The sequence below is a fragment of the Vanessa tameamea genome, chromosome 19, assembly GCF_037043105.1.
Source record: "Vanessa tameamea isolate UH-Manoa-2023 chromosome 19, ilVanTame1 primary haplotype, whole genome shotgun sequence".
NCBI lineage: Eukaryota > Metazoa > Arthropoda > Insecta > Lepidoptera > Nymphalidae > Vanessa > Vanessa tameamea.
In genome coordinates this window covers 3,834,260-3,850,285 of record NC_087327.1, presented here as the reverse complement: position 1 = coordinate 3,850,285, position 16,026 = coordinate 3,834,260, and the positions used below count along the sequence as shown (strand labels likewise).

The 16,026-nt window shown below is 33.0% G+C and overlaps 2 protein-coding genes across 2 annotated transcripts in view; both read left to right on the top strand.

The window, feature by feature from the left end:
- The window catches only part of Uxt (Uxt prefoldin-like subunit), a 313,647-nt gene that overhangs the window by 73,347 nt on the left and 224,274 nt on the right, over positions 1-16,026 (top strand). The gene's annotated exons all lie outside the window — the stretch shown is intronic.
- LOC113396125 (unc-112-related protein) overlaps positions 1-16,026 on the top strand; it is a 29,428-nt gene that overhangs the window by 9,859 nt on the left and 3,543 nt on the right. The window contains exons 2-6 of the mRNA XM_026633935.2: positions 12,649-12,884; positions 12,968-13,203; positions 13,297-13,520; positions 13,623-13,836; positions 13,935-14,134. Coding sequence (XP_026489720.1) covers positions 12,649-12,884; positions 12,968-13,203; positions 13,297-13,520; positions 13,623-13,836; positions 13,935-14,134 — 1,110 coding nt within the window. The remainder of the gene's footprint in view (positions 1-12,648; positions 12,885-12,967; positions 13,204-13,296; positions 13,521-13,622; positions 13,837-13,934; positions 14,135-16,026) is intronic.

Genomic DNA, 16,026 nt, shown 5'->3' with positions numbered 1-16,026 from the left:
TTAAATTATCAACTACTAACTACAATTTACCAGTTATGCGCTATGCATATAAAAATTGCCATTAATCGAATTTGTTAAATTAATTGTTTTGATTGATATCTTATTTATTTAACTACGACTAGAACAAGTGACTCATTGCAATAGCAATTCAATTTGAACAAATAGGAACCCAGACATCTTTGGTGGCACATGGCCTGCTCTCGGCGCTGTGTCCCGACGAAAATAGACAACTTGCTATTTATAATGTGCGTATCCGCCCTGCGCACGCGCACCGCACCCGCACATTGATGGCGCTCGCGTAAATATGGCGCCGATTTATAGTATTCGTAATTTGGAACGCTCAGATTTCAATCAAAAGACCCTATACACTTTAAAGTAGACATTGCAGTTTGGTTCATATCATTAAATTCTTTATTAATGTATGATTTATCTTTGTATTTTATAGATTAGATAAAGCGTTGATTTAGAATATACATACATGTATACAGTTTCGAAAGAGTTGCGATTCATAAAAGCTAATTTAGTAGAAAGGCTTTCAACTAAAACGGATGTAATCCATCAGTCATAGTTTAACCACAAAGGCCATGGGAAACAGATAGTTTGTCAGAAAACCCACACCTTTCGTTTTTGGGAGCCATTGTTATATACATACGCATACGCGCTCCAAAAACCGTAACAAAATATAACATTCCAAGCGCGTTATAAATCTTAAATATAGTATGGCTTAAATTACTTCACGAGAAATTGACCAAACCGAATGAATTTGGGTTCGAATGACAGATTTCGATGATTGAAGACGATGAGGCGCGTTTTAATAAATTGAAATATCATGTTTAATTTACTTGAAAGTGTATTTTTAACTTCACAAATCGACGTGACCAGCCTAATAATTACGTAACAGTGATGACGTTATTTCGTATCTATTTTTAAAGTACTTCAAATTTAATATAACCTTACATAGACCTTTGGCTAAGACATTTGTAGAATGAAGTTTTTAAATTATATGCATACGATTTCGGTGTATATATTATAGTAAAGAAACATAAGACCTATCGTAATCATTACTTATAAACTCTGTTAAGTTTTTCCTTTCATTTCCTGCTTTATAAGGAAAGGCAAATAAATACCCAAAATTTTTAAATATGGTATTCGTTTTAACTTCTATAGGTCAGTCTCATGGTAAACATGTTTAAAAACTATTTCCTCAAAGATATCAGTCAGTTTTTTTATCATAGTATCGATATTACTGCGATCGCTTGTAATATCAATCGTTCTCGTAACAGAGTGTTGTCCACTTGATTTGCCTCAATAAATATAAAAAGTCGGTCAGGGTCTAACGTGAACCTCGTTTTGGCTCATGACTGCGTTCTGTAACCTTTACTCTCCGCGTCATATGAATTAACAGCAAAATGTATCATCATAAAAATAATGACGTAATATAATCTGTTTAATATGAGGATATATTACTTTGTTACACAAACTTGTTTATTTATCAGCATATGTATTTTACAGGAAAAGTTCTTTCGTCAGTCGTCACTGATTTTAATTATTTTTTTTTGTGTTGATAATAAGTCTATTTAAATAAATACATATACTTTAATTATTATTTGTGTCATTGTCAGCAACTTTTCATTCAATGCTTTACACATTCATCATTTTTTAAAATGAACAGTGAATTCATTACTTTCTATACTGGACCTATAATTTTTATAACTGAGCCGATCTCCCTTTTTGAGACAGCGAAAGCTGGTTCAATACATCTTAAGTGTAATGGCTGTACATTAAGAAAGTGTCACTTGTTCACTTGCATTATAATTAAACGTCGGCTCTTCAATTTTGAATAATTTGTAACGTTAAAATATAATCCCACTAAAGTGTTAACTCATGTCGTAGTTAGTATTTTGTATAGTCTTGAGAACTTAAATACAGATAGAAATAAAAATAGAAGTCAATCCCATACAATTACTATAGCAACTGTTACACCAATTGGTTGATGGTTGGAACAATCTTTATGACGTTAATGCCGTGACTTATGATTTGAAATATAAATCTCTCAAAGAAGCTCACGATGTAAAGTTAAAGTCAACGGCAATCGTATTAGTAACTTTATAAGTTTTTTCATTTTCGCAGGGTAATAAATATTTGAAATATCTGAGGATTCAATGACTAAACTGCCTTTGTCCTCTGCACATAAACTTAGCGATAGAGAACTTTGTTACGAGTGTCAGTCATAGGTTAACGACTTGATTGGCCAAGATGGCGATCTGCGAATGTGCTAAGTGAATGATGGCAGTCGTTACTCCTACATACTCTAATATCGGTACCTACTCGCCCGAAGTGTATATTTAACTTTGTAATGCACTCCATCCAATGCATTTCCCACCATATCGTGCACCTAAAACTGAGATAGTAAATTTTTTGGCAATCTGTGAGAAAAATGATGATAAGATAAAATTTATCAGCGCAGAAATATTTCTCCGAGATTCTTTTTATAATCTTTTTATCGATTAAATGTTAGCTTAACCAAGATTTGTGTTACATGTCCTCCATTACATACTTTTGTGATGAAATGAAACATACACTTATCAATGGAGTACATTGAACTCGATTCTGATAAGGAATCCTTACGTTAAAATATTCATTATATTTTAACCCAAGGATGTAGAATTTCATTTGAAACAGTTTTGAGGTTTCGAGGAGTTTGCTTGTTTAACCGTAACACGCTAATAAGTGGCTTCGGAATATCTCGCCTCAATTGATAATTGCTCCACAATTGTTAATTGTAGCGTTCCATAGACTATCTAATTAGTAGTCTCGTGAACACGGTTACTAAGCCAATAATTAAGTTCCGTTTGTAGTTTTAGTCATTCCGTTTGATATTAGTTGACCGTGATATGATTGCTACGTCAATTCGAAAACAGATATTTAGAGAATAGATCTATTTTTTATTGTAATTTTGAAAAATAGTGAATTTAAAACTAAAATGTTACATCATGTATATATTTAAGGATTTTCCTGTGTAAAAACCATGTTTGTATAACATGTATGTCACAAAACTCATATACTTTTAAATAATGATAAGTAGGTACAGGATAAAGTCCTGTTCCATATTTATGGAATGCAATTATATTAATTGGGTATTAAATAATAACCATAATAACTAAATGATAAGTATAATTGTGAAATTAACGATCATTATACTAACGATGGAATTTTAGAGATGTTGTCTGTTTATGTAATTAAATATATACCTAATGCGTGTTTTGAATTCTCTTCTAATTTCTATAACTGTGGTCACCGTTTCATATTTCTGATGATCTAGCTTATTAAATGATGAAACAATTATTCAGTACTGTGTAATATTTAGATAATCTGCTATGACGTTATCTGTTTTATCTCTAGAGACTACTTTCACTATTCGCCCACCAAATTCACAGGAGTAGGCGCATGTGTACAACATATATACACATATATCTATATATATGCTAATGTTACATTTAATCGTGGCCATGTCACAGTATTGTTTTTTATGTGTTTTATTTTACGGCTCATGTCGCTTTATATCCAAACCTTTATTTCGTTATTTTGAACTAATTTCTATTTCTTTGTTTCAGGTAAAGGTAAACTCGATTCTTCCAAGACAGTCTTCAGATTCACTTCCTGTAGGACTATAAGTAGATATTATTCTACTTCACGTCTTGATTTGATCTCCAATGCCAATATTATGTTGAAATGTGAAACAGACGGTCTAAATCAAACCTCTACTCAATTAGTCAATTATTCAAGCTTTTTAATATGGTTTCGAATTACTATAACCAGCGGTACCATCTTAATGAATGAATTCAATGACTGGCCATTTAAAAGCGACCTTTTGATTAAATTCTTGTGGGCGTTTGTAAAGTTTCATAGCCCTTTTGTATTTTGAACAAAATTTTGATATTGCAATTGTATAGACTATTAAAATACAATCTTCATAAAATATTTGGTCTGGTAATTAACTTCACGCATGACAAGAACAAGTTTTTGTTTAATGGCACCCGTCCTGTTATTTCAGACGGTTTCCTGTTATTAGTAGCAAATGGAAAAATAATTTTATTCTCAACACTCGTCCACTCGTTTAATTGTTCAGTTAATCGTAATGAAGAATTACGTAACAACGTCACGCTAATATTTTTTTTCCACTTATCACAAAACAGGCAGTTTGTTTATTATTTATACATATATATTTTACTTGACCTAATGCCGCGTTTTCTATTCTGCTTAATAATTCTCTCTAAAAATAAATAACTGATTTCCAGACATTTCATGCTATATAAACAGGTTTCCTTTATGCCGTTTTTATCTTAGGGATGATATCAAAGCTTTGATCTTTTATTTAATGGTTAGTAAGACTGGGAAAATTTAAAACTCTTAAGATTAGTACCTTTTTTGTGGGCAATAATGTATACAGCTGTACAAACTGTAAACTGTCTCTGTTCCTAAACTTAAAAAAATTACAATGAACGTTTATGTGCAAAAGGTTATCATAGAATTAGCGAGTTCATGGATCTTAGCACAGTTTGGAAACGAAACGATCGCCCGTTAGCTTGTTGGTTTCTTTAGAAATTGTAAACAGTTACAGAATTAAATGAAAAAAAAACCTAGCCGTCGAAAAAACGTCGGTTCTTTTCGGGATACGGCCGTATTTCGTATTTCTTTGCCGATAAGATATTTTTCTTTGACTATCAATAAGACTTACGATAGTTCTTCTTTAGTATCTGGTTGAGAAATATAATGCGGTTAATTTTATTGTTAATATTAACTTAACTACATTAACAAACACCTACATATTGAACTAAATCCTAAGGCGTCAACCCACATTCTCGTCTCGAAAATAACAAATGCCCAATGATGAAACGCAACTTATATACTCTTTTGATTATGGCTTTGTATACTCCTAATGAGACTCTCAAATGTCCTGAACTTTGTCTTTGATCTTAAAAGTCGCAGACGGCGCTATGCAAATAGCATCATCTCTCAGACGATAAACATTTCGTTGAGACTGTAAATTTATGTAATAGATTAATTCAACAAATGTGTATTTATGTGTGTTTATTTCTAAGCGTAAAAACATATTATTTTTATCCCCATCGTTGTTGCATATTACGAGCTATTACCATTGCGTCATGCTCCAACTAAAGCAATGTAATTATTGATATAACCATATAAGGCAATACAAATCGTTCATCCTGGTATTGCATTGACGACGTTATGGATGATAGACGAGGCCGGCTAAAGGTCACCTTATCTAAATGAAACAATGAGTAATGCGAATGTTTATATGTTCCACTTAGTGCATAACGATAACATGTTACTATGATTGACGCAATTAAAGTTAGGTATTTGAGAGAGATATTTTTATATAAGTAATAATCTAGTCGATAGATCTTATTTCATGTTTGATAGCATTTGTTGTTTGTATTGAATTGAAAATCATATGCAAAATTACAACTGATATCGTCGGATTTACGTTTATTAGGAATATAGATAGATTTTGCATTTAGCAAATTAATTGGCGTATAAAATATAATGCAGTTTTTTTTTATCTTATACAATTAGAGAAGCAGTCGAATCCAAAAATCGCAATTTATAGAACGTTTACATTGAGCGTGGTTCTATAAGTTCCCTATCAGGTGGTCGGCTGCCTCCACGACGGAAGCCGTGGGTGTTGATCGTTCGCCCACTTAACGCTTATGTCACCAATACCTCTCTTCATATAAGGGCAACTGTGGGCAAATGTTTGGAATTCTACGCTGATGTTACTATAGCTACAATGTTTTGTTTGTGAAAATCTTAGATAATATCACAGATACTTTACTATTTGTAAAGATCTTTGAAACAAGATTTTGGTATTCATTTAATAAAAAAAAATGTTTTGTTTTAATGTACTTTGTCACGTATCTTATCAGCGCGGTATCTTTTTCGTACACTCTCACTTTCTCCAATAGTATTTGTTGAAAAATAATTACTCGCTTAGAGAAAGTTAGTGAAATCAGACAACCATATATATTTTTAAATTTTTATTGTTACAGATGTGATCATGATCTAACGATTTTTTAAGAGTGCTGATATCGTCATTATATTAATATTGAAAAGATAATTTATTTGCATGATTCAATGTAATACATTTCTGTAATGCAACATCGTAACAAAAGTGCACATTTAGAATAATAAAATATTTATCTAACAGATACCTCACAGTTGGCTAAAGTTTTAGGATGGTCTCGACGAATAAGAATTCTCAATAGCAGCTCGATGGTAGGAAGTTAGTACTGCTAAATTCCTGTAAGAAAGCCAGATCTCTCGGTTCGTATCAGGGATTCTTGTCACATCGGACTTTAACAATAAGGCAATGGAAACCGAACTTAATATCTCCTATTTAGATAAATAGTCTTTGAGATGGAGTACTGTGGGCGAAATTCGGCCAGGAAATAATTTAAAAGATTATTAAAAACATTGTAAATGTAAATTTAAACAAATCTTTTTAATATGCATCACGTTAACATATGTTTAATAAACAGCAATAGCGGTCAGTAGTTATTAACAACGGATGTATTCTTAGATTTATGAAAAGCTTTCAATGCTCTCTACCTTATTTCAATGCAATAAAGTTCAAAGTGACGGTCTTTGTATGAAATATCATGCATATCAGTTGTTTATAATCCTTAACGTAATCTGAAGTCGGAGCGTGCTGTGCAGTACAACGAAATGCTAAGAAGAAAAAGGTGTTCTGCAAGGATATTTTATGGGTCCAGTCGTGTAATTCGATATTAAATTAAAAAATAATCATTAAATTGAGTATGAATTTGTTTTAATATTTTCTTGTGGTTCGAATTACAAAATCGTTTCAATCAGCAATCATCAATCAATCGCAAGTCCCATCCTTTTATTGACCCCAAAGTAACTCTTTCGAGTCCAAACAAAAACCATGAACGCGTACGCCTGTTTTCCTTTTGTTTGTTTAACAAGTCACTTAGAGATTTATTCACTTCAACAGATAACGGCTCGTTTTAATTACTTTGCCTGTTTTATATTTACCGAGCATACATGTTCGTGTAAGCAAGCTACTTAAACTTTAGTGCAGAGTCGTCCGCGTAGTAACATTTTAGTAGATATTTATTCTGTAAAGTGCAAACCGTGACATTTTGACCGGACTAGTTCGTGGCTTTAACATCCGTTAGATTACCTTCAGCCTTTAAAATAGGTCAGTGTGTATTTTTATTCAGGTATATCCGATACTTGGATTATCGTTAGTAACGAAAGTTGGACAAAAGTTGTAAACTATTAATGGACTCGTGGCCAGTTTATTTTTTAACTACATACTGTTAAAGTTGCTGTCTGAAAGAGATGGCCAAATCCTCTACGTACATTTAGGTGTTATCATTAAAACATGTATCCATGTGTTCTTAATCCTAATCGTTCATGGTTCTTTTTTTAAATACAAGATATCATTTGTTTCGTTACGCTTAATACAAAATCTAAAATGTTTTATATTAAATTCTAATGTCTACTTAAATTCAATGCCTATATTCTATATGTGATAAATTAAAAGTTAACCAATATAGATTGTGTCAATCATTATCAAGAACTTATGTTTATAGTTGAGAAACTTCCTACAGTTTTGCGTTGATATGTCATTAGGTTCCATATAAATCATTATACGTTATGCTCAGATAGCTCAGACGATATCATTGAAATATTCCGTCGAGACGCCAGTCCAGGAAGCGACAGAAATAAGCCGTCTTGTCCTACATAACTGTCGATAAACTCGAGAATATCTATATAATTAGTGGTGACTTACGAAACAATACCATCATAAAGAAATTTGTTTGAGTTAGCTACGGTTTGTGTTGAAACAAGCTGATGTTCTGTAACCTATTAGGTTCGTTACATTCGTGACCGCAATTACTATTGACTTTACATTGTAAGATAAATATGATAAATTTTGTAACGCGTGTCTTACAATAGAATTACACGTATCATTTATGACACACACACAAATACGAGAAAAGATTCGAGAATAAAACTCCAAAAAAAAATATGACGTCCTCCAGACAACCTTTTGTAAGGCATGGATAATATTGCAGTTTCTTTTTATTTATAAAAAAATTTGCAACGAAAGATAAGTTAACGGTGCATGATCCAATCAAAAATAGCTTATGAATTCCGATAGATCGAAGACATTCTTGGAAATCACTCGCTAACAATTCAGAGTTGCTAAGCGTCTATTTTAGGATCATATGCATGAAGAATCGAATATGGCTGTCTGTATTTAACGAGATAACCATCCTGTTGCAAAATAATCTCTATGTTTATTAACGTAAGATCGTGATGATGATGAGTGTTTCGTAAATACTTAAGGCTTGTTTGCACCTCGATATTGACATCGCCACCATTTAAGGTACAGTTAAAGGACTGTTCGAATAATTAATTAATCTTAAGCGAACAGCAACTTCGATTACGTAAGGACTAATTAAAATACTTTGATGCGTATCTCGACGACTCGTGTAGTAACCTCTTCGTGTTTGGTTTATCGGTTATCCTTATCGCTGATTAGCGCTATCTTAATAAAATTGTTTGAATATTTTCTGTAGCGTTGCAATTGCAAAATTTGTTTGTGTGTATTCCCATTGACTTGCTTACGTAGAGGTATTTCATTTTTGTTATAACTTCTTGTGTCATTAAAACTTTTAATAGGTTTTTTCCCTTTCAGGAATTTACGTACATAATGACGTCTCTTCCTTGCCTAATGGTTTTACGATGAATTTGCTTAAGTACATTTAACCACATTGACCACAGTTATCATCATAAATTGTTATATATAACTTTGTTGATATGTATATCTTTACATAAAAATTAACGCCTAAGAATAAAAATTGCACAAATTAAATAATAGCGATTAAATTTATCTTTTAATAGAGTCGAGATGGCCCAGTGGTTAGAACGCGTGAATCTTAACCGATGATTACGGGTTCAAACCCAGGCATAATTTTTGTTTATAATTTATCTCGTGCTCGGCGGTGAATGAAAACATCGTGAGGAAACCTGCATGTGTCTAATTTCAACGAAATTCTGCCACATGTGTATTCATCAACCCGCATTGGAGCAACGTGGTGGAATATGCTCCAAACCTTCTCCTATACGGGAAAGAAGGCCTTAGCCCAGCAGTGGGAAATTTACAGGCTGCTAATGTAATGTCTAAAAATGTTGTTTCCTCCCGACAACGTCAAAGGCGTCCTTAGTGCGGGCGTTTTCTAACCCCAAACTGGGTTCGCAAAATCTGGTTTAATTCTCTGTATTAGAAACCAGAAAATAAAACATCGGGCCTCTACTGTGAATTTTATTACTGGAAAAAAAAAAACAATTTTTAGTAGCTCAACCTGGAATTTTAGAATATATCAAGAAGAAGAAGAATGGATCAGCTTTATAATCTAGTCACTAAGTCTACGAGGGAGTTTAAATTAAAGCTCATACTACGGAAGGATTACAAATCGAACTGAGGACGCAGTGACTGAGTATTATTGACATAGAAGGCTCAATCAAGATACAAATATGGGTGCAACGGTTCGATCTGTACTTATCAAGTCACCACTTAGTCTCAGAAAAGATTGGAATGGTTTCTACTAAAACCTTCTTTAAATGACACTTTTTATAGTTCTATATTTATTAGAACAATATTTTGAGTTTTTTTTTATCTTAAGTCATTTTACTACATATGTACAATGTATATATTTAATTAAGAATAATACAATTCAGATTAAAATTACTTTTAAAAAGGTCGCGACTCATAAGATCAAAAAAAGCATTGTCATTGTCCTTACTTTGTTTGACCTTAACGATATTCAAGAAATTCACCATATTTTACACCGGTCACTCTTAGTCACGGTCCATAGTCGAGGTCAAGTTTTGAACGGCCAGTTCTAAGAAATACAAGACTTTATTAATAAACGTCAAATCTTTATAATCTGTGTCAAAGTTGTTTCCATTTAACCTTACGTTACTACTAGTGTCCCGCGGTTATTACTCGCGTTCCTTTGGTATATTTACATGGAATAATAAATATCCTACGACCTAACAGTATTAACGGAAGGAAGAAGTTCTGACACTTGTTTTTAGAGATTGGAGAAAAATGAAAGGAAAAATCTACCTACGTAAACTTTATTTTGTGTTTTGATATACTTCACCGATTTTAACGCAATAAAGACCTAACGGTTTCACTAACTTTTTTTACCTGTTTATAGGACAACACAGACAAAAACTGTAGTGATTTTTTGTATTGGTAACTAACAAATATATGACTTGAAATCAAACAAAAATTCCCCGGGCAATTTCCTGTTCCTTAAAACTCAAGTTCCACGTTCCTTCCACGTTCAATCATTCCGTCATCTTTGACATACATATTGTATTGATTTATCATCAGTTTTTAATTTTAAACCGTTCTTTTTCAATTTCAATGATCTCTCATTATTAGAAGAACCGCTCTAAATAACAGGAAAGTTATTTTAGTGAATTCCATACAGCTATGGCATTTTACGAGTAACTGTTAAAACGATTCGGTTAAAACACGACGGCGATATACCAGTGTAGTGAGTGACAAGTTTAAAGTTCAAATTTTAAGTGTTCGTGGCATAATTTACGTTGTCTCTTGACATTTAGTCGTAACGAAAAAATTGAAATCTAATGTCAGTTAGGCTATTCTATAGCATGAAACTAGAAATTCACCGCAGAACACGACCGTAAAATCTCAGAATGTGATGCGAAATGGACTATGATAATTATAAAATTTATAGGATATAGTATGAAAATGGCGACTGTAAGACAGTTGTCAATATTTTACGAGTGAGATACGAAGTGAATACAGAATCGCATTGATGGTCTTTGTTTATCTTTGATGCGCATAGAATGCATGTGTTATATAAATCTAATGAATCACGATGGCGCGCCCCTCTACTTTAAATTATGATCGTCGTAAATTAGTACGAGTAAGTGACATTCGTGCTTACAGCATGTCTTAGTGTGCGTAAGACGACTAAGAGTAAAGTCAGCAGAAATGAAATTAGATCATATTTGTTAAATATTAGATCTAATTACGAAATTAATTTCTACAGCTAATGGCTGTACCTATGTTTAACGGATAATTAATTAATTAAATTCATTGTTACTGATTTGTCTCTTGTTTAATTTTTTTTTTATATCTGTTGGTGGACGAGCAAAAATGGGCTACCTGATGGTAAGTGGTCACCATCGCCCACGGACAATGGCGCTGTAAGAAATATTAACCATTCCTTACATCACCAATGCGCCATCAACCTTGGGACCTTGGGAAGATGTAATGTCCCTTGTGCCTGTAGTTACACTGGCTCAATTTAAATCGGAACACAGCAATACTGAGTACTGCTGTTTGGCGGTAGTATATCTGATAAGTGGGTAGTACATATCTAGATGGGCTTACACAAAGCCCTACCACCACTTTGATTAACTTATCATTCCTAAATCAAATTTTTATAAGTATAGTTAGGTAGAGACGTTAGGTTTTTAATACATTATTCATAAATTGTTAACATGTTTAACAACGTGTTACACGACGATATTTATACCCTTTTAAAGTAAGTGGTACGCACTAAATCTTTGATTGTCGAGGGGAATAAATAAGAATCCATTTAAGATTTTACATTGAACTTGTTACGCTTGTACCTAAAGTTTTTAGTTCAATGCACTCATGAGTCATTTCATTTGGTACAGAATATAATTATGTGAAATTAATGTCATAAAATGATATCAGATTTAATTTAGATCATTGCTAACATGAAAATACAAATATCGTTTAATCAACGTACATTGAATTAAATATAGTGACTAGTTAGTTAGTTAGTAAAATTAAAAACTCCATTTAAGGAAAACCCTTTATGGTATAGTCAAATACTCAGTTATTTCAAATTTGCTATGAAATAATTCACGTTGAATGCAATTTTCTATTGTATACTTTTAAATTTCGTTTCTTAATTATTTCTAATTTGGCAATTGTTACTTGAATAAATCAAGCAAGCTAAGCAATAAATCCTAAAAGCGCCTATTATGCTTCATTTATTTTTTTTTAACTTCTCAACTACATACTTTGTGAATAACTGTACCCTGACGAAACGCCAATATAAGTGACTCATAAAAAAGAAATGAAACAAGACCGAGTTTACCAGAAATGACCAGTATATCTTGAACTCTTCTTTTTTATTTGTTATACAACAGAAATACGATTGCTTATAGAATCGTTAGGTTTATAGAAGAACAATCCAATTAGGTAAACCGAGTGTTAGCTAGAAAACTTGAAGTATTCACCAATAGGTACTCAAAATGAAATAAATATCGGAATCAATATTAGTTCTTCGCTAAATCGTGAGAAACGCCAATGACGTCACTAAGCTGCTGGTCGTTTCTAGTTGTTTTTTTCTGACCGACAAGCTGTGATGCTAAGACCGGATGATGAAGTTTTGTACATTTTTTAACGTCATACTGTTCGAACAGTAATACGATCAATCTTGATACTGTAGACATTTTTTTAATACTTTTCTACTATATTTAATTACATGTTTAAATTTTGGATATAACCATTTCAGATTTCAAAAAGGATTGGTCAGATCACGCACTTTGGTGGCCCACACGCAACAAATGGCTATCCAGACCGAAACACACGCTGGACCAGTACGGAGTCCACGCAGATGCTGCACTCCACTTCACTCCGATGCACAAGCCTCTGAGAATACAGCTCCCGGACTTGAGATATATCGATTGTAAAATTGACTTTTCTATCGATACGTTTAGTGCTGTAATGCAACTTTGCAAAAGTCTTGGTAAGGCTACACTAAATTATTATCAAGATATTGCAAACATCTAATATAACTCAAAGTATTTATTCGCGTTTTATTCTTTATAGGTATACGGCATCCAGAAGAATTATCATTGTGCTATCCTTTGGAACCGTCGCATTTAAAGCAGAATTACCAGAATTTGAAAGAGGCTAAAAAGATAAAATCGGTACAAGCTCCAGACACAAATACGTTCATTGCAGCCACAAGAGGATCTTCAAATAGTTTGGATAGATCTCTAGCGTGTCCTGCTACACCACCGCCTCCTAGATCTTTATCTGCTACGCCCGTAGCATCACAACAGGTAAACTCACGTGTAGCTTTGTATAACTTTGTTTGATACCTCAATTAAATATCTCATAACATTATCATAATCGATTTATTTATCTTTTATCAGAATGGAACACTACGTCGCTATGGTGGCCACATCTATAGTACACAGAGCGATGGCTCCAGCGATGGAGGTTATTGCGGAACCCCACCACGAGCGGCATCTCTCGACGCTTTAGATTCACTTGCGGAGTTGTCTTTGGCCGATTCTCCCCTTGAACCAGATAGCCAATCGAGGGAGTCACTTCTTACACCAAAATCCTTGATGGAACGCGCTAGAATGAACGTTGGGTAAGAATGCTGATAATTAATTTTGTGTGAATTCGAAATTTGTTTGGCTAATATACCTATACCGTATTAAGCATTTTCCTTTATAATTTCTTTCTTTTCCAGCTGGTTAGATTCGTCGTTGTCTATCATGGAGCAATATGTTCGGGAATGGGACACTCTACAACTTCGTTTCAAGTTCTATTCGTTCTTCGATCTTACCCCGAGGGCTCAGGATGCATCGAGACTGAACCAACTTTACCAGCAGGCTCGTTGGCAAATTCTCAATCAGGAAGTCCATTGCACAGAGGAAGAGATGTTACTGTTCGCTGCACTTCAGGTAAAATATCTAATAATGTTGAGCGCTTCACTTTCTTAAAAAATATTTACTTCCGTTTCACTTGGCACTAAATACACTGAATATTTCTATTATTTCAGCTCCAAATTGAATTACAAACGTTAGCTGGTGGTGGCGTGGATGCGAATGATGGATCCCAAGGCACTGGAGCAGCAGCGGCTCCGGAAGACGAAATTGATGCTGCGTTAAGTGAACTGCAAGTGCAGTTGGAAGGAGGTCCACCAGCTCGACCTGACATCACACATGTGCCCGAACTTGCTGGATACTTGAAGTACCGAGGGTGAGCATTCATGAGGCAGCAATATTACTTGTAATTTGTTTTTCTTAATTAAGATATGAGTATAAGAATTATTTAAGATTGCCATATCAATGAGTAAAAGGCAATGTACAGGCCATAAATCACATCGTTTTAATATAGGAACTTTGAATTATTATGAATAAGTTTTGAGCATAGATTTGCACTAAGGATGCAATCTTCAGGTACCTCATATAGGCATAACGACAGAAGAAAAGTAATAATGGAAAAAAAGGAATTAAAAATGCATCTCGCCCTCGGTGGTGAAATGAATTCCTCCTCATGTGTATCCATAAGCTTTCAACCTTCATTTAAAGTAACTCAGCGTTTGCCAAGCAGTGGGCCATTAAAGGGATGTTCCCGATTTTACTTTTGCATTGCGTCATTATCCAAAGGTGGACTTCTTACTTTGGGACTAATGTACCATAGTCCAAGTCTGTCCCTTGATATTTTATTTTATAACGTTTTTAGAATTATGTATTTTTACAATTATGAAATCAGTATTTATGTAATTACATATTATGTATGTTGTTTAATTATTTTATTTTATCTATTTCCCGTACGGCGGCGTGCAAAGGAAGTGTCACGGCGATAACTGTATGATCTCGTAAGACTAGTTTTTTACCCAAATCGACCCCTTAATTTAGCATGTATCTCAGTGGCATATGACTAAAGATAAACAAAGTACAGATTTACATAATCCATGCGATTTGCTAATAGCTCCGCTATGTATATATTGAACTACAAACAGCGCTTGTTAATATATATATATTTATAATATAATACTGTTCTAATTAACTTATATAATTTGTTTTTACTTCAAAAATTCTGATAGTGGATCTATAATGACTACCATAGATTGTTCAAGATCTCGACCAATTATAATATGTTCAAATTCAAGGTCAAAGTAGTTTACTTGTCTCTATTCTTGCCATTGGCCATAGCCAATGTATGTGTATGTGCAATGCATATGTACCATAGTACAATAATACTTTATATATTTTGTATTTGTTAAACTTTATGTAAATAATATTGTGATTTTGAATTTACATCCTATTTTATTATAACCCTTTTTATTTGTTGTTTAACTTCAAAGTTATGTCTAATACATTGTGGATTAATTTTATTAATTGATCATACCCTGATATAAAACTAAAATAATATTACACTGCATTATTATATATGTGTACCATAATTTTAAATATTTATGTGATTTTTAAAGCTAATTTTATTATATAATGTTGTATATTAAGATATATATGAAGGAGGTTATATTAGATGTTAATATAAGGCCATAATTTATTCAAAAAGTGAGTGTCAGAATAAGTGAAGGGTTGGACTCTATGATTATTTATCGAAAAATAAAGTATGATAAGTGTATACTTGGGCTTCGTGGCAATTACTAACTAATCAGCCTTAACCTTAGTGTCAAGTAGTATTTATAAAAGTTTATATGTTTGTTTCGATATCATATGATTACGGCTGGATTTGAATAAAAGAGTAATAAAATTAAGTAATATTTAGAATTGATTGAAATGTTACAATGATATATAAAAATCGAACATTCTGTAGAAATATACTGCAGTTGCTGCAGTAGGTTGCCTTTACATACATCCTTATCAAACGGGCAATGTCAAATGAATATGTGTTAATAATGCTGTACATTGGTCCAACGTCAGTCGAACACAGCCCGACGTGTAGTAAAGGCTTTATATGTGGGAATACTATATAATATGTAATAAAGACACATTGATAGAAGGAATTCTGTTACATTTTATAGTTTTTTTTTTTATTATCCTGAGCTATCAATTTCGTAAAATGTAATAACAAGTAACGCCTTGGTAATTATATGATATATATACCGTAGTATCATAAAA